The sequence below is a fragment of the Ictidomys tridecemlineatus genome, chromosome 2 (genome assembly GCF_052094955.1).
Source record: "Ictidomys tridecemlineatus isolate mIctTri1 chromosome 2, mIctTri1.hap1, whole genome shotgun sequence".
Taxonomy (NCBI): domain Eukaryota; kingdom Metazoa; phylum Chordata; class Mammalia; order Rodentia; family Sciuridae; genus Ictidomys; species Ictidomys tridecemlineatus.
The window spans coordinates 20117716-20137147 of record NC_135478.1 but is presented as its reverse complement, the minus strand read 5'-3'; the positions used below and the strand labels follow the sequence as shown (position 1 = coordinate 20137147).

General features: G+C 35.6%; 1 protein-coding gene across 17 annotated transcripts in view; it reads left to right on the top strand.

Annotated features, from left to right (window-relative positions):
* Positions 1-19432, top strand: part of Nktr (natural killer cell triggering receptor) — a 46987-nt gene that overhangs the window by 18875 nt on the left and 8680 nt on the right. For 10 of the 17 annotated variants that reach the window (XM_021735039.3, XM_078038055.1, XM_078038050.1 and 7 more), the window contains 7 exons: positions 8720-8749; positions 9282-9427; positions 10432-10654; positions 11084-11239; positions 13538-13625; positions 14131-14276; positions 16108-19008. In XM_021735039.3, the coding sequence (XP_021590714.1) occupies positions 8720-8749; positions 9282-9427; positions 10432-10654; positions 11084-11239; positions 13538-13625; positions 14131-14276; positions 16108-19008 (3690 nt within the window). Of the gene's footprint in view, positions 1-5618; positions 5654-8719; positions 8750-9281; positions 9428-10431; positions 10655-11083; positions 11240-13537; positions 13626-14130; positions 14277-16107; positions 19009-19432 lie in introns of those variants that run through there. The other 7 variants (XR_013434320.1, XM_040290132.2, XM_078038056.1 and 4 more) reach the window with 6 other exon arrangements.

Below are 19432 nucleotides of genomic sequence, written 5' to 3'. Positions count from 1 at the left end.
GAAAATAAATTGGCTTTGGCCCTTACCAAATTTGAGAACATGGTTTATGAAAACTGGATTGGAATATAAACTATTGGTGCACATTTAAAAATTCTTCATAGTATAGGACCAGATAGATGTACCCTCAGCATGGAAAGCAGTTGGTTTTAGTAAACCATTGTATACCTGTTTTTCTCTCTTACTGTTGCTCTTTGAGCTAATTTTCAGAGAGGTACCATTATTTCCTGATGTCATATGGAAGGAAATAGGTGATTTGCTGTTGAACCAGCATTTTAAAAAATTTAAATTTTTGTCTAAATGTACTCTAAAACCTATTTTTAATTACAGTCCCATCATATGGAATAAAAATAGTTGTGTGCAGCATGAGATTTAATGCTTTGGATTAAAAGTAAATCTCACTTATCCTGTATACTTTGGAGAAATATTTTATTCATGGTTTATCAGAAAACATTTTCTCTGACATCTTTCTGAATGGATGAGTATGAAGGGCGCTTCCCTGTCTTTAAAGGACCAAATTATTCATATAAACTCATATTTTAAATTTGTCTAAAAAAAATAGATTTCCAACATGATCTGATAATGTTCAGATAAGGGACATTCTATTCCTAAGAATGTCCTAAAAATGGAAAGCTGATAAAAGACGATTATACTTGAAGTTATACAGGAAAAAATCCTAAGACAGTTGTTCCTGTATCTTGTTTTGATCCCATAGCTTGTTAGTTATGTGTTTATTAGAGTAGTTTTTTATTCTTAACATTCTTAAGGGCCAATAAAAAATAGAAATATTTTTAAAACTTTTTTGTAATGACTTAATGTATAAACTGTTTACTCTGAGGTTTCCCATTTCCATTTTTAAGCTTATCTGAACTCTCAACATGAAAAACTATTCATTGGTCAAGAAGCTACCATCTGAGGGCTCTAAAGTTTCTTTTAGATTTCCTTTTTTTATATTTTTTACATTTAGAATTTGATTTATCAGGTAGCAGCAGCTTCTTGCCATTATCACAACATGTAGATGAGTTTGTCTACAAAGTGAATTAAAGATGCTGCACTTCACGTAATAATTAAGACATAGTCTGCGAGATTCTCTTCAAAAAACACAGAAGTATCTTATTTTTGTGTTATTTAGTTAATAACTCTTTTCTAGGAATGTTTAGTAAAAACCATTACTATTTTCAGCATGGCCTACTTTTATATTGGATTGCTATTTTTGAAGAGGACTGTCAAATATTTAACATCAATAAGTTAGGATTAAAAATTGTAAACTCATTTTCATGTGGCACTATGAACTTGTGATCAAAAGAAAATTTTCACTGGGTACAGTGGTACAAGCCTGTAATCCCAGCAACCCGGGAGACCAACCGGGCAACTTAGCCCTGTTGCAAAAATTTTAAAAAAAAATGCTGGGGATAGAGCTCAGTGGTTAAAGTGCACCTGGGTTCCTCCACTGCCCTTAAAAAAATTAAAAACGAAAAAACAAGAAGAAATTTTCTCATTATTATTATCTCATGAAAATTCAGTCTAAAGTTTATTTCTGGAAAAAAGTTTAACAGTTAAGAGTAATTTTGTACATGGGTACACAAAATCCTCATCCACCTTATTTTTTTTTAAGAAACTTATGCTTGGGCTCTTTCCTTATGGTGGCTGAAAATACCAATATCATGAGTTGCAGGATAAAATCAAACTAACATTCATATTTCTGAATAAAACACATCTTTGCATTTGTGGAAAGAGTAGGTAAAGTGGATATGGTGACCCATAAAAAAACAAATCTTTGAAACTTCATGGTTCACAAGCCCAAATCCTTTTGGAGTTGAAAGTAGTAAAAAAGTGTATGGTACAGTGTTTAAGTTATGTTATCACAGATAATAGCTGCGATGGTCATAAAGCTAAGTGATGGTTTCCCACTGGCTTTTATCCTATTACCACACCCCTTCCTAGGGACACCTTTAGCAGCAGTTCTGAAATCGGAAAAAGAAAGGATAGCTAAAGAATCGATGTTAAAAAGGACTGCCTTTATAGTTCATGTTTTAATAGGCTTAATGAGAACTTTTCATATATTTTTTATTAAGTGTAGCTTATGTTATAAATCTGTTGTTCTGAATTTCCTATGGTCTAAATTTGGTGCTGTTAGTGTGATTCTTGGCACAATGTTGCACAAGGATTCATGTGCTTTGTGAATTCTTGTTTTACACAGTTAACAACTCCCCTTCTAAGGCATAAGTCATTTTTATTCAACATAATTTTGCATATATTGCTTTCTTTGACTGGGATAATTGTACATGTGATAAAAGTCAGATTTTCTTCTATAAAGCTATTTGTATATTTTATAATAACTGCTTATATCTGCTGCTGGTTAGTCTTAATGACTTTTGCTTTTGGGGGCTTATATAGAAGAAAACTAATTCTTTTTGGAATAGTTCTCAAACATGAAATAAGTGGTATATGCCACTGTCTCTACAAATCATTAAGGAAACAATGATTTGTTCATTTGAAGCATTTTTTTAAGGAATTCAAAGACCTCAAGCTAGGTGTATGACACATACCTATACCCAGCTGCTTGGGAAGCTGAAGCAAAAGGATTGCGAGTTAGAGGCCAGCCTGGGTATCTTAGTGAAATCTTGTCTCAAAACAAAATAGAAAGGGTTGGGCACTTAGCTCAGCGATAGAGTGCTTAATTAGCACGTGTAGGGCCCTGGGTTCAATCCCCAGCTCTGTAAAAATAAATAAATAAAAGCCATAGAATCATAGTCTTAGAGTAGAAATAGAATTAGAAATCTCTAAAACAACCTTTTCATTCTACAGATAATGCTAAATAAGGAAGAAGAACCATGGAAAATCCAGATTATAGAAACTTTATTCATATTATGAAAGAAATTGTTAGGGAAAGAATGCTGCAAACTTTAAGCTACATAATTTTATTTATGTCTCTGTTCTGAATTTAGTTAAGTATTAGAGACAGCAAGCATTTTGCTCAGAAAGTGATATTTGGGGAAACCTTTTTCCTTTTTGCTGGTTAGTAATAATTATGGATCTAATTTTTACTGTTTTATATGTATTATTTGAAAAGGTAAAGATGTGGAATAAGACAGAATTAAGATTAGGTAAAATAGCTTATATTTTGTCATTAAATGACCTTTTTAAGATAGGACACTAGCTATCAAAAGCCTTGGTTATGTTTTGTTTCCTATATACCTTGAGTTCTTTTTTATCTTTTCTTTTTTGTTAAGTATCTGTCCCTACTTTTTAAAAGTAGGGTGGAAGTTGTCATAAAAGGAATAAATGCTTTGCAAAATGCTCCCAAGTTTCTGAATATGTGGAATGTTTACATGCAAACATTGTCTTGCCTGAAGGAAATGTTTATATTTGCCTAAGTTTCATCAGTCTGAAAGGTGTCTCAAAGAAGCTTAAGGCCCATCTTATCTAAATCAGGAGCAGCAGTCCATGAGTTGCTTTAAGAATATTAATCTGTGCAGGCTTTATGTTACAGCCATCGAGTAAAGAAACCTGCAGAACTTTAGAGAACAGTTCCTGTTGCTGGCTACTGTTAGTAGTCATGATAATTATAAAAATATAAGTGAACAAGATAATATAGAAAAGCCAAGCTTTGACCCTTAAACAGTTTGGGAGACAGGCAATATTGGGGATTGAAGCCAGAGTCTTGTGCATGCTAGGCATGTGTTCTAGTCCTGAACTACACCTCAGTCCTGTTACATTTTATCCGTGACAAAACGAGTGAGAGAGAGAGAGAGAGAGTGTGTGTGTGTGTATGTGTGTGTGTGTGTGCTGGGGCAGTGGAATTTGACGCTCTAGAATTGTTTGACATCATTTAAAAAACAGACTTGCAAGAGGCTACCCACCTGAATGAGAGGTGAGTGTTCATCATTTCAGGATACCAGAGCAAAGGGGGAGGTAAGGGCAGTTGGTTTTAAGGCATTTTTTTAAAGCTATGTTAACATTTGGGGTAGATTGAGTATAGAAATGTTGTTTTTACCCACTTATCATTAATTTATGTGAGGAAAAAAATGCTAGTAAGTGTTAATAATCTGAGAAATTCTAGCTTTTTAAATCTTCCTTTTTGGGGGTTGGGGATTAAACCTTTGTATGTTAATTTTGGAGTTTTCCATGAGCTAAGATGTGTGTAAATCTTTTTTTCCTTTTTTATTTGTCAGATGTGCATGAGTCTTAACCTATAAGCCAGCTTCTCTGATTATCAAATATCATCCCTAAAATTCAGGCATAATATTACTTAGGGTTTATGTGGCACATGTATCAGTAACATGGAAGAAATTTTGTATCTAGTAGTTTTTATGGTTTTGATTACCTTAATACTAGTGCCGAATTTTAGAAAGCTCTTATATTTTGGTGACTTTGGGATACATAGGTAGAGCACTGTGAGGTGACTATGTTTCTTTTGCCCTAATAAAAGCTTCATCATTAGATATAGTTTGGTGCCTCTTCTGTTCAGTGTCATAGTTTCAGGAATTGAAATAAGAGAATTGCATGTTAAAAGCTAAATTAGAAGTAGGTTATCTTTATTTTCTTTTTTGTACTGTTTTATATGTGGAGTACTTGTTTTTTACAGTATTCATGAAACCCCACATTCTTTCAAACATGTTCTTTTGACACTAATCCATGTATCATTTATAAGAAATTAAAACTTATTTTTAAATATTTCAGGAGTTAATGTGTCTAAAGCACCCATCAAGCTTTTTGTCCATGGCAGAAAAGGTTTTTTTTTTTTTAAATCTAAATAGTAGTAGTAGATACATTTACAGTTAAAATTGAGCAGTGTGTGTTTTTTGAAAAAGTCTTTATAATTATGGAAAATCAGAGACTAGATAGGAAAACTATTTACTATAGCCAAGATTATAGTTTATATTATGGTGTTCAGTCTCCTTTCAGTACACTCTTTTACTTTCATCTCTCTTGCATTTTTATCCTCTGAGAAAATCCCTAAAATTCTAGTTATGCTGCTTTATTATTTTTTTTAGTATGTTCAATGACTTGACTTAAAAGTGTATGTTACATTTACTCAACACCTCCTGAAAGTGGTCTGTTGTGATGTATGTATAACTGACAAAAAGGTCAAATTGTACAAACATTGTTGATTCTTTAATTATTAGAAGTGAATTAGTAAAAAGTTCCTTGAAACTTTATTTTGAATTATCTTAACTCAGTTTTTTCCAGTGAATTAATTTTTTTTTTAACTTTTGACTAGTGTTAATTGTTCCTGGGCATATTTATGCTTATACTCAGTAATTTTATTCTCATTTGAAGAAGATGTTAGTTGCCTTATTTAGTTTGGGGGCTTGTGAAAGGAAATGTAATGTTTTGTTAGTTAATCAGTATTTATCTATCAGCACTTTTATGTTAGACTATTAATGATCTGAGCAGATTCCTACTTTAACCACAGTGCTTTTTTTTTTAAGCATAAATCATCTCTACATAAATATCCTTTGTGAAAGAAAATTTAGAGCCCTCCATTTTAAAAAGCTTTCTTGCTTTGCACTAAACTCTAAAATATTTAATTTCAAAGTTATATTGATATTAAAACATAGATTCAGTCTTGTCTTAAAAGTGTATTACAATTTATTTCTTGCCATTTTTGTGTAAAATTTACAGAAAGAGTGTTACACCGTGCGCTCCAAAGGTAATGTCTCATTACTCTAAGGCTCTCTCTTTCTTTCTTTGCCTTTATCTCTTTAAGCCTGTTGTTATGTGCTTTGAAACATTTTAAGAAAATAAAAAATAAAAAAGCTTTCTGCTTGTTCTGTAAAGCAGCATTACATGTACAACAAGTATGTTTTATAGCTCATGGTTAATCCTGGGAAGTGTATTTTAATATTGGTGGCTTGTCTACTCTGTTTCTACAACATCTTCTGGTGGGAGAGTAGAGGGATTATAGTTTATATTATGGTTTTTAGTCTCCTTTCAGTACAGAACTAGTAATTTCTACATAAGGTCAAAGGATTCTCTAATAGTGTAAAAATGTAGATTGTTCTTTGGAGTAACAGTGATATTTTTTGATTTCTAGGATTTACAAGGTTTAAATGAACTCTTGCCAAGTACATTTTTAAGTAAATTCTAAGTGACAGGAGAAAATGGAAATGTATATATGTTGAGAAAGGTTTTATAACTGAAATGTTATTTGTGCTTGTTTCTCCCTTAGGTATCTTTTAATAAGCTTGTATAAACTTACACATTTATTATAGTCTCTGGCCTTCTTAAGGTTTTCACTTACTGAGTGTGTCAATACTACTTGGTTCTTTAAAGAGCTTTATAGTTTTGAAAGATGAATACAGTTAAGAGTTAGAGGGATGAAGACTGAGGATGTGACCCAGTGGTAGTGCACTTCCCTAGCATGTACATGGCCCTGGGTTCAATCCCTAGTGCCACAAACAACAACAACAACAAAAAGTTAATGGATAAGATCTCTTTGCCTGTTTTTGTAGTCTTCACTGTACAAAATCATGTCCCCTGTCGTCTTATACCCCTTTTTTTGTAATTTAGTTAATGTTCTCTGTTCATTCTTATAGACTTCAGCCCAGTGCCAGTCAGCCTGCTTTACCTTGGGATTTCTACTCCTGGGATGTAGGCTTTAGAACCCTAGAAGGCTTCTTTTTGGTAATTCTTAATATGTAGTCCAGCCCAGTTAAAGTACACATTTACATTTCTGGATTCCAATTCTGGATCCCAGGTGCAGATGTGAGTAAATTAAATTATTTACATCACTTTAGGCACCATGGGCAGGCTGAAAGTTGTCTTCAAAAGAAAGAGGCAATTCTGTCTGTCTTTTCTTCACTACTACAAATAAAGTACCAAGTTTATTTATCCTTCAGTTTTCATTTGAATTGAAAACAAAACTTGAGACTGGGAGTATGGCTCAGTGGAATAGTGTGTGGGGGACCTGGGTGCAGTCCCTCACACCAAAAAATTTAAATGTCTTAACGATACGTATTCTATTCTCAAGTAGTATGTAACTGCATCACAGTAGTTTGCTAGGTTGTCTTATCTCACCAAAGGTTTGCCATAAGGTGGTTTTTTATTAGCCAAGATGGCAAATGGAATAGGACTTTGTGTGTTCTAGAAAAATCTGTAGACTTTCCCCAATACTTGAATATCTGAACTATGAGAAAGGATCAAGTCAGGAAGAGGAATGTATCTAACCAACAATCCATTCATTGCTTTCATTTTTATGTATTTGAGTCTGATCTCTTGAGAAATTTTTACATTTTTAGAAGCACTCTTTATATCTTTTATATATTGGAATCTGTCTAGCTTATGTAGTAGTCTCTTATTTTTAGTGTGCTTGGTAGAGTTTTATTATTATGGGAAGTACATTTCTATTATAAAATGATTATCCATTTTTAATGCTAGTTTAATGATTAATAATTTAGGCATTAGTGGCTCACAATTCACTAGATTTTCTTTTTTTTTTTTTTTTGCTGCCTGTTTTCATTTTTTAATTACATGGGCTTGAATTTTTAAATTCTCGTTCTTCTAAGGAATATTTGAGACTTTTAGTTTTAAAACTCAAGATTTTCTTTAAAAGTTTGAAACTTAATTTCGACATTTTAATTTTTTAAAAATAACTGTAGTCATCTTACAGAACTGAATATGCTTAATGTAAGTATAAGCATTAAAATTTCTTTTACAGTAAAGTTTGGCATTGTTGCAAAGGCTAAATTTGTGTTTTAATGTACTTAGATGTCTCAAACTTACTCAAAATGAACATAAAAGTTTATATGGATGCTTCTAGTACAATTCATTGCTTTAGTGCAGCCTGATATCCAGTGACCTCTGTCTCAGATATCTACTTTTCATTCTTATAAACTAAGATACTTGTGGTATATAATTCTGATTATCTGCTTTTGGATTTTGCACTGCAATTCAAGCAGTTTGAAGATTTGTGAAAATGCTATGGGAAATCAGCTTGGGTTTAAAGTTCCTTAACCAAATATACCCCGTAGACTATCCAAGAAGTTTGTGACTGTAGAAGAAGCTGATTGAGTATTTTCTGAGCAATAGAAATTTAAGGTCTATAGTGTCCATCATGACTTTGCTATCAAAATTGTTAGATGAAGATTTTTCTCCCCATTGCATTTTCAGAGTTACTGTAAGTGGCAGAATCTCACCTTGTGTGAGGAAAGGGGCAGGAAGTTCTGAAAACAGGACTCCTGAGGCCTTCCTCCATCTGCCTGCCTAAAAGCTGCAGACTGACTCAGTATGAGAAATAATAAATAGAAGAACTCATCTAAATGTGGGGGTTAAGTGTTGATCCCACTTTGCAATCCATAGGGGACACGATAGGTGCTTTTCCTTTTTTAATTATAAGTTTTGAGGTTTTTTTAATGTTTGTTTTTTGTTGCTTTGGATTTGAAAGTATTTTTAATTTTAATATGTATTTATGTTAATATCTGTGGATATAACTCAGATGAAACTTATTTCATATGTTCTACATATGCATATTATCTAATAGGTATGATTTTATAATTCATTATAATCTTGCTTTGATTTTTTTTTTTTCTTAGTAAAGTGGCTATTATTGCTGGTTTAGGGTCTTTAAGGTTAGATATTTATTTATTATGTTTAACTTTTTCTCCATCTTTTTATCTTTACTTCTTTGTTCTCTACATGCTGTGTTTAAACCCTTCTGCTCTCTTCACCCGAACACGTCGTTTTTGACATCATCTTTGTGTTGATGTTTATTACACAGTACTACAAAACCTGCTCCACACCTCGATGGGTAAGAGTTACATTCTTATGATCTTGGTGGTGGTTAGGGTAGCCAGTCATAAGGACACATTAGACTCTAGGTGTGTCCTCTGTGGATACTCTTGATGCCTGGGTCATCTCTTATAACCTTACTCTTCAAGCATCACAAGGTGCAGTGGTTTTGAGGCACTATTCCTCTTATGTCACTGAAGGAATTTTAACCTGTGCCTGTGGATGGGCTTCTTAGCCATGCAGTATTGAATATCCTTGGAAAGACAGTTTCTCAGTATTGAGTGCAGACTTTTTACCCTAAAATGGTTAAGAGCCATTATTAGAAAAGGAGAAAAATCCAGACTCAGTTTAATTGAGGCCAAATTTTTTTGTTGTTTCCTTTTATGAAACAGATTTCAAGTTTTCTTCCCCTTCTGGTGGCTTCATGCATCAAATACTTTCATTTTATTTTCAGGTCTTTGGCTGTGTCATTTATTAACAAGTTATCTTGATTACTATTCATAGGTTAGCTGTCATCAAACCAATAATTTCTTGAATTTATATTGTGACAGGGTACATGTTGTCTTTGGACTGGTTATTTCTGGATTTGAAGTCATAGAACAAATTGAAAATCTGAAAACTGATGCTGCAAGCAGACCTTATGCAGATGTGCGAGTTATTGACTGTGGGGTGCTCGCCACAAAATCAACAAAAGATGGTAAGAGCTTTGGGGACTAGAAGAGACTAGGATGCAGTGAAGAACTATAAAGACTAATTTATTTAAAGATACCTCCTTGATTGAAGGAGTGGACAAACATATGAGTGGTATAACAGTAACACTTGAGGCCTCTATATTATACCCTATTCCAGTCCATTAGCAAATCCTATCAAGTCTTACCTCCTCTTATTACTTTCCTTTGTTGCCAGCTGGATCCAGACCACCACTGTCTCATGCCGGATTTATAGAAATGGCTTCTTAATCTTTCACCTTGCCTCTGTCTCCATGTTCTCCTGTAATCTTTTCTCAGCAGCATACCCTAACTAGTCTCCTTGATTATATCCTTCTGTGGTTTGTTTATAACAGCAACTAGAGTGATCCTTTTAATCACATTTCTCATCCACGCCACTTCCACTCAGAACCCTCCAAAGGTTGCCTTCTCAGTTAACAAAACTGAAGTTTTTGCAGCGGTCTGTAAGGCTATGGACAATCTGCCTCTGCTGTCTTTTTGACCTCCTCATTCATTGCCTTTTAGCCACATTGACCTTTACTCAGACATGCTAATCACTCAAGGATTTTGTGCTGGCCGTTCTCTCTGTCTAGAACACTCTTGGTTAAGATATGCACGTCCCCCTCCCTTCCTTTAGGTCTGTTCAGATGTCATCTTAAATTCCCCCTACTCTCTGTATTCCTTTTACACTGCTTTTTTTTTTCCTTAGTATTATCACTTGTTATAATACACAATTATTTATTTTCTTATATCTCCCATTCTAATGTAGACTTCATGAGAATGAGGAACTTCATTACTTTAGAGTCTTGCAACCAATTGTATTATCAACAAAAAGTTTATTTAAATCTCTTTTTTAGTTTACTATACATAAAACAACTAGAATCGTATCTGATTTATTATAAACTATCATATAATTTTACGTAATCACATTTTTTACTCTTAAAGGTAGACACAGGAATTCATTACTAATATTTTTGTTAATATTTATTAAAAGTTTTTGAGAAAAAAAGGAAGAAACCAACACATTCAGAAGACTCGGATTCCTCTTCCAGTTCCTCTTCATCTTCCGAATCATCTTCAGAAAGTGAAATTGAACATGGGAGAAGCAGAAGAAGGAAACATAAGAGGAGGCCAAAAGTTAAACATTCTAAAAGGAGAAGAAAGGAAGCAAGCAGCTCAGAAGAACCAAGGAGCAAACATATAATGAGCCCAAAAGGGTAAGTATGAAACACCAATTCAGTCTTAACTAAAACATACGTCCACCCTGGAATGGGCAAAGTACATGCGACTATGTAAATCCAGTTTATTTCTAATGGATGACAAGGATAGCATTTTTTTTTAATTGTAACTAAATTGAAATCTGACATCTTGGAGGAGCATATGCGTTTATATTCAAGATTTGTGTTTTTCCAGGTGAAAATAATTGCCGAAACTTGTAAAAAGAAAAATAAGTTAAGATCATTCAATAATTTTATTGTCAAAATTGTATTTCTCTGGGTTGATGTTTTATATGTTAAATTATACTAACCTTTGAGACTTGTAAGCTGTCAGTAGTTTTGCCATTAATGTCTAGTTTTCTGTGCTTTTATTATTTTGAAATTCAAGTATGACTCATCTTATTTGGTGACTTGTTTGATCCTTGACAGTCACTCTGAGAGGAGTGATACAAATGAGAAAAGATCAGTTGATTCAAACGCTAAACGGGAAAAGCCTGTAGTCCGCCCAGAAGAGATTCCTCCAGTGCCTGAGAACAGATTTTTACTGAGAAGAGATATGCCTGTGGTCACTGTGGAGCCTGAACCGTAAGTAGGATGACTGACTTTTGTACTTTTATTTCTCTGACAGACAATTCTTTCTTTTTTTTTTTCCTAGCTTTTAACTCTTTATTCTTTTCAAATTTTTTTTATTTTTAAAATTTTATTTATATGTGACAGCAGAATGCATTACAATTCTTATTACACACATAGAGCATAGTTTTTCATATCTCTGGTTGTATACAAAGTATATTCACACCAATTCGTGTCTTTATACATGTACTTTGGATAATAATGTTCATCACATTCCATTATTTCTAACCCCATGCTCCCTTCCTTCTCTTCCCACTCTGATAGACAAATTTCATAGGCATATTACAGTTTCACACTCATTGACTGAATATAATCCATACTCAGAACACTTTGGAAGATACTATAGGAGATGCCAGATTAATAAATGACATGTACCTCACCTTTTAGAATTCACATTTGATGGTGCTGGAGTAGTGGCTCAGTGGTAGAGTGGAGAGGTTTTATTGGAGGTCTAGAAAAGATTTTATTATTGATCTTTTACCTTGACCTTTCATTTAAAGGGATGAGGTTTTGGTTATCAGAATAGAGGGTTAGTTGGACTCTGAGTCCAACTGAGGGATGAAATGTATTTTAACTTTAATACTGCAAAAGTAATAACATGGTGATTGGAGATAAATTTAATATCAGGGGCCAGGGTTGTGGCTCAGTGGCAGAGCACTTGCCTAGCATGCGTGAGGCACTGTGTTTGATCCCTGGCACCTCATAAAAATAAAAACAAATAAAAATGAAGGTATTGTGTCCATCTACAACTAAAAACAAACCAAAAAAATTATTAAAAAATTTAATATTTTGTTACAGTTGTTAAATTGGCTCATTGATAACTTGTCTGCATTATAAAAACTAATCTAAAAGCTTTAGATTTGGTCTAAAAATACTAATATATTTATATATTAGGCTTGAATTAACAATTATTTAAAGAATTCATTGTATACAGAAATACATAATAGCTGGTGTAATTGGTAAGTTCTATATGAATAGTTATTTTGAAAGCCAAGAATGTATGTAAGCGACCCTGTTTGTAGTTAGGTCTTCACATAAGGTTATTGTTCCATTCCTTTAAAAAATTGCAGCAAGGGCTGAGGCTAAGACTGTAGGCTCAGTGGTAGCCCACTTGCCTGGTATGTGAGAGGTACTGGGTTTGATACTCAGCACCATATATAAATAAATAAAATAAGGTCTATCAAAAACTTAAAAAAAAAATGGGGCAGGAAGGGATGCTGGGGATTGAACTCAGGGGCCTCACATGTTATGCAAGTGCTCTACCACTGATCTATACCTCCTGCTCACTGCAAATGTTGTATCAACAAAATGCAAAATATAATATAAAAAAACTTAACATCTCCCCCGCACCGATTACTGGGGATTGAACCAAGGGCCTAGCACATGTTAGGTAAGCATTTTACCACTGAGCTATGTCCCCATTCCTTTTAATTTTATTTTAAGATAGGGTCTCTCTAAATTGCTCAGGCTGCTCTTAAACATGTGATCCTCCTGCCTCAGCCTGCTAAGTACCTGGGATCACAGGAGTGCACCACCATGGATGGCCTGAGTATCATTTTTTTTTTTTTTTAAGGCAGGTCTTTTTTATGAGAAGAATAGAATTCTTTTGTGGGGGAGTGACTTCACTTAATTAGGGTCCAAAATTTCCTATTAAAATAGATAATAGCATTCATCTGGTGATGCTGATTTGAAGTGAGATTTTATACATTTCAACTTTGAAAACATTTTTCATACATATGAGTGACAGGCATAGTACTTGAAATCCTGTGTGTTTGTGTGTTTGTGTGTGTGTGTGTGTGTGTGTGTGTTTTGCTGGGGATTGAACCTAAGGCCTGTACATGCTAGACAACTACTCTATCACTGTGATATACCTCAGCCCTTTTTTTTTTTTTTTTGAGACAGGGTCTTGTAAGTTGCCCAACCTGGCCTCAAAGTTGTTATCTTGTCATGTCAGCCTCCCTAGTAGTTGGGGTTACAGGTGTGCACCATTGCACCTAGCCTGACATACTCCTTGTAGCAGTGTAAAACAGTGAGAGCACCACATTAGAAACAGCCTGAAAAAATAGGTGAAGAGATGGAAGTGGCTGTGTTTCAATAAATTTTTTTTTATGGATATTAAAATCAGAATTTCAGGTGATTTTTCATGTTACAAAGTAATAGAAAACTGCACAAAAGCATAAATTCTGCATTGAAACATGGAGGGGGGAATGCCTAGCATTTGCTAATTTTTAATTTTCATAACTTCTTTTCTAGGAAGATTCCAGATGTTGCACCCATTATAAGTGATCAAAAACCATCTGTATCAAAGTCTGGACGGAAGATTAAAGGAAGGGGTACAATTGTATGTGTGTTACGACTTTTCTTTTTTCAAATTACTTACCCAAACAGTAACTTTTTTTTAACCTATAAGTAAAATCCTAGTTTTGATTTTTGATTATAATACAAAAACCGTTCAAGGACTTAGTTGTAATTTCCATAGTTATGAGAAAGTACTGCTGTTGGGTCAAATTTTATGGCTGTGTTTGGATGAAACAATTAATTAAGGATGAAATGAACATGTGAAATAATTGTTGAGAATGTTGAGAAATCTTAGTATATTGAGTAGTCTCAGCTAATGAATATAACTGTTAAGACTTTGAAGAGGAAGATTTCATATGGGTTTACAGGCAAACATCTGCCTTTCCCATCTCAAGGACTTATGTCTGAAATAACTTCAGATCATTGTTTTAGTACTTACATGATTGCCTTTGAAGGAATCGGAGATTGGATCTTTTACATGTCTCTGTCCTATAGCAGATTGTAATTGAGAGGCATTTTAAAAATAGTTTCTCTTCTTTTGTTTAAAGCGCTATCACACACCTCCAAGATCAAGATCCTGTTCTGAGTCAGATAATGATGACAGCAGTGAAACTCCTCCTCACTGGAAAGAGGAAATGCAGAGATTGAGAGCCTACAGACCACCTAGTGGAGAAAAATGGAGTAAAGGAGATAAGTAAGAGCTTTGAGAATAAGCACAATCCAGTGTCTGCTTTATTTAAATGTTAAGGCAATTATAGGTCTAATCCTGGACTTTTCAGTAAGATTTGTAGTCAGAATTATACTGTGACCAGAGGGTGAAAGTAGTGCTGTTAACTAGGTGAGATGAATGGCTTTGGGAGCTTTTAAATCAAAATTCTGACTTCTCTCTATTGAATGTTTAAAGAACCCTTACTCAATTTTAGAAGTAATCAGGACTTCAAAATTATATTACCTGGGTGTGGTGGCACATGCCTGTAATTCCAGCTGCTCAGGTGGCTGAGGCAGGAGGATCGCAAGTTCAAAGCTAGCCTCATCAACTTAAGTGAAGCCCACAGCAAAAAAACAAAAAACATGTTCTTTCCTAGCTATGTGTTTTAGTCACTGATGAATTAATTGGTTGATGGGAAAACCTATACCCAGTGTGTGCATTAATTTCTGTCCCCAGAGATGGTTGCATCTTTAGGAGTATACTTATCTCTTCATCTCAGAGATACATCACAGTGGAATATCTGTGTTAGAAATGAGGCTGGTCCTGTAGTAGCTAATGAAAAAATATACTGGGCTGGGTTTGTGACTCAGAGGTGGAGCGCTCACCTAGCATGCGTGAGGTGCTAGGTTTGACCCTCAGCACCACATAAAAATAAAGGTATTGTGTCCACTACAACTAAATAATAAATATTTAGGGGGAAAAAATATATATATACACACACACACACACACACACACACACACCCCCACACCCAAGTGGGCCTGTGTAGTTCTTTGTGAGAAATTCTGTTTTTATTTGCAAGCATCTGACAGAGTGGCTTGCATTGGGAGAAGTAGAAAAAGGCAAACACCTGCTATGTTGGAGCAACCCACTAGAGCTCAGAGCTCTCAATTTTAAGCCCTAACATTACCACTAAAATCGTAAAGCCTCTGTCAGTTTTCTTATAATTTTTTCTTAATTTTTGTCTTGCATAGCTTAATTACAGTCTTAGGGGATAGTCTTGATTACCTTTGTGAGGTAGAGAAAAAGCAAGTCATGCTAGCTGCTTAAGAAAAAGAGTTTTCTCTTAAAAAAAAAAAAAAACAAACTATAAGGGCTGGGTGTGTGACTCACTGAGTGGTAGAGGTCTTGCTGAACTGTGAGATCCAGGGGTCCATCCCCAGTACCACACCAAAAAAATTAGATATCTTTCTGGTATCTGCAGAGACTCAACAAAATTGTTGGGGAAGGTAGTTTGACTCTCCCTCAAAAATTGCTCTTAGTGCCCATGTTGGTGGTGCATCCCTATTATTCCAGTGATTCGGGAGACAGAGACAGAAAGATTGCAAGTTCAAGGTCAGCCGTAGCAATTAGCAAGACCCTGTCTCAAAAAGAGCCAAGAATATAGCTCAGTAGTAAAGTATCCCTGGTTTCATTCCCTAGTCCCCCCCCACCCCACCCCCCCCCCAAAAAAAAACATTGCTCCCAGTGGAAGAGTAGTGTTGAGTAGATCGCAGCCAGGAGCTTGGTATGTCACCTCTGCTCCTATGGTTGGTTGATGGTTTGATTTTCATAGACATTTTCTATCAAATAGGAAATTCCTTGCTTAGATTAAAAAAAAAAAAAAAAAAACTTTTGTAAGTGAATCTGTTAGTAGTTGTCATTTTTTTTCTCTGAAAGTATAAGGTCAAGACAAGGCCTGTAATTCTGATTCATGCTTTTACATGTGTTTAAAGTGTTGATGGAGTCAAGTACTTTGATGTCAACAGGAAATGTGTTTTAAAACATAGAAATATGCTTATAAATAACTACATGCATATTATGCCCTTGTCTCTAGGTTAAGTGACCCCTGTTCAAGTCGATGGGATGAAAGAAGCTTGTCCCAGAGATCTAGATCATGGTCTTATAATGGATATTATTCAGATGTTAGTACAGCAAGACACTCTGATGGTCACCATAAGAAACGAAGAAAGGAAAAAAAGGTTAAGCATAAAAAGAAAGCAAAAAAGCAAAAACATTGCAGAAGACACAAACAGACTAAGAAGAGAAGAATTGTTGTACCTTCTGACATTGAATCCTCAAAATCTTCCACTCGACAAATGAAGTCCTCTTGTGATAGAGAAAGGAGATCTCGATCTTCCTCCTTTTCATCTCATCACTCATCTAAGAGGGACTGGTCTAAATCTGACAAGGATGACCAGAGCACTTCAACCCATTCCAGTAGAGATTCCTACAGATCCAAGTCTCATTCACGGTCTTATTCTAGAGGAAGCTCAAGATCAAGGACTGCATCAAAGTCTTCATCACATTCTCAAAGTAGATCAAAGTCCAGGTCAAGTTCTAAGTCAGGGCGCCAAAGGACAGCATCAAAATCACCAAGAAGAACAGCTTCTCAGTTAAGTGAAAATAAACCAGTTAAAACAGAACCTTTAAGGGCAACAGTACCACAAAGTGAAAATGTAGTAGTACAGACAGTGGTAGCAGAAAATATTCCTGTAATACCGTTGAGTGACAGTCCCCCCCCTTCAAGGTGGAAACCTGGACAGAAACCCTGGAAGCCCTCTTATGAGCGAATTCAGGAAATGAAAGCAAAAGCAACCCATTTGTTGCCCATTCAAAGCACTTATAGTTCAGCAAACATTAAAGAGACTGGTGGTTCATCATCCTACCGTAAAAGAGAGAAAAATTCAGAAAGTGATCGGAGTGCTTATTCAAAATATAGTGATAGAAGTTCTGAAAGTTCAGCAAGGTCAGGTAGCAGATCTTCTAGGAGTAGATCTTATTCTAGATCATATACAAGGTCACGTAGTCTAGCTAGTTCACATTCAAGGTCTAGGTCTCCATCTTCTAGATCTCATTCACGAAGTAAGTACAGTGATCGTTCACCGTTCAGTAGATCATCTTCATACACTTCTGTTAGCAGTAATGATGAAAGACGAGCCAAGAGGAAATTCAGATCCAATGGGAAAAAAAATAATACTTCAAATAAAAGGCACAGCAGCAGCTCTGAAAAGACACTTCGCAGTAAATATGTCAAAGGCAGAGAGAAGTCTTCATGTCAGAGAAAGTATAGTGAAAGCAGGTCATCTTTAGATTATTCTTCAGACAGTGAACAGTCAAGTGTTCAGGTTACACAGTCAGTCCAAGAAAGAGAGAAGCAGGGCAAAATGGAAATAATGAACGACAAGCAGGAAAAAAGCAGAGATGAAGAGAAACCCAAGCCTGAACGGGAATGCCCTCGTACCAAAAAAAGAACTTTGAAAGAGAATCTTTCTGATCACTTTAGAAATGGCAGTAAGTCCAAAAGGAAGAATTATGCTGGGAGTAAATGGGACTCTGAGTCAAATTCAGAGCGAGAGAGAACTAAAAACAGTAAAAACGATTCCCGCCGATCATCTGATAAGGAGGAAGGTGAGGCCACATCAGATTCTGAATCAGAGGTTAGTGAAAGTCACATCAGAGCAAAACCCAAGACAAAATCTTCAGCAAATACTTCACTGCCTAATGATACCAGTGCTTGGAAATCGAGTAAACGGCGGCCATCAACTTCTGATTCTGAGGGGTCCTGTTCCAACTCAGAAAACAATAAAGGAAAGCTACAGAAGCACAAACATGGGTCAAAGGAAAATCTTAGAAGGGAACACACTAAAAAAGCAAAAGAAAAACAGAAAGGGAAAAAGGAAAAAAAAAACAAGGCTCCAAAACGAAAACAGGCATTTCACTGGCAGCCTCCACTAGAATTTGGTGAAGAGGAGGAGGAGGAGATTAATGAAAAGCAAGTTACTCAGGAATCAAAAGAAAAAGCCCAAATTTCTGAAAACTGTGAAACCATAAAAGATCATATTCCAAAAACTGATAAATCCTGTGACGAGGGCAGCCTTTCAGATAAACATAATACAATGACTACGTCATCAGGTCTTGACCAGCTCACTAAAGGTGATAGTAAGCCCAGCACTTGTCCCACTGCTTTAAATGCTGAGGAAAATGCTGCCAGTCCACCCCCAAACACCCAGCAGATTGAAGAAGGTGTTCCAAGTGGAACAGCAGAGGATGTGCTTCAAACAGATGATAACATGGAGATTTGCACTCCTGATAGGAATTCCCCAGCCAAGGTAGAAGGGTCTTCCCCTCTAGCAAATTCAAGGCTTGAGACCCCAGAGATAAGTGTGGTTCTAAAGCAGGACATACATATAGAACATCCTGAAACAGAGGAGACAAAACAAGAAGGCAGTGTGTCTGAAAACAAAACCTTAGGGGAAGTGGGGAAACAGGACGGCAACTCTGTCAGCTTGCCCAGTGCTGTAGAAAGTACTGGGAAGAAGGAGGTAGCTGAGAAGAGCCAGATCCACCACCTCACAGATAATAAATGGAAGCCCCTGCAAGGTGTGGGGAACCTGGCAGCACCTACAGCCACCACATCTAGTGCCATAGAAGTAAAGGCGTTGACTGCTGTACCTGAATTGAAACCTCAGGGCTTGAGAATAGAAATTAAAAGCAAAAATAAAGTTCGGCCTGGGTCTCTGTTTGATGAAGTAAGAAAGACAGCTCGCCTAAACCGGAGGCCAAGAAATCAGGAGAGTTCAAGTGATGAACAGACGCCTAGTCGGGATGGTGATAGTCAGTCCAGGAGTCCAAGTAGATCTCGAAGTAAATCTGAAACCAAATCACGACACAGAACAAGGTCTGTCTCCTATAGTCACTCTAGAAGTCGATCAAGGAGTTCTACATCATCTTATCGGTAAGCAGTATTCTCTTTCCTTTTTCTTTTCCCTTCCAAGGAAAAACGTAGCTGGGAAAAAACGTAAGAGTTAGGGAAGAGATTACTATTTCCAAATATCTGAAAAGGAATAAGAAGTCTTATTTTGCAAGATCCATAGAATCTGGGACTTGGGGCATTTCAGAAGAAATCTGGGCTCAGTTTAAAACACTATTGTTATAGAAAACTATCAAAAGTGGAAATGAGTTGCCTAACTTCCACTTTATTGGCAAGGTGAGTGGGAAGGTGAGTGCCAGAGAATCAAAAGTTATCTTACCAAGTACATGCATCTATAGATAATTATTTGTGGCAGTAGGGAAGAAGATGTCAAAATCATCTTTAGATTTTTTTCATCTTCTAGGTTGCTTCTTACTTTTTGTCATTAGTGTAGACAGGAGAGAGCAGA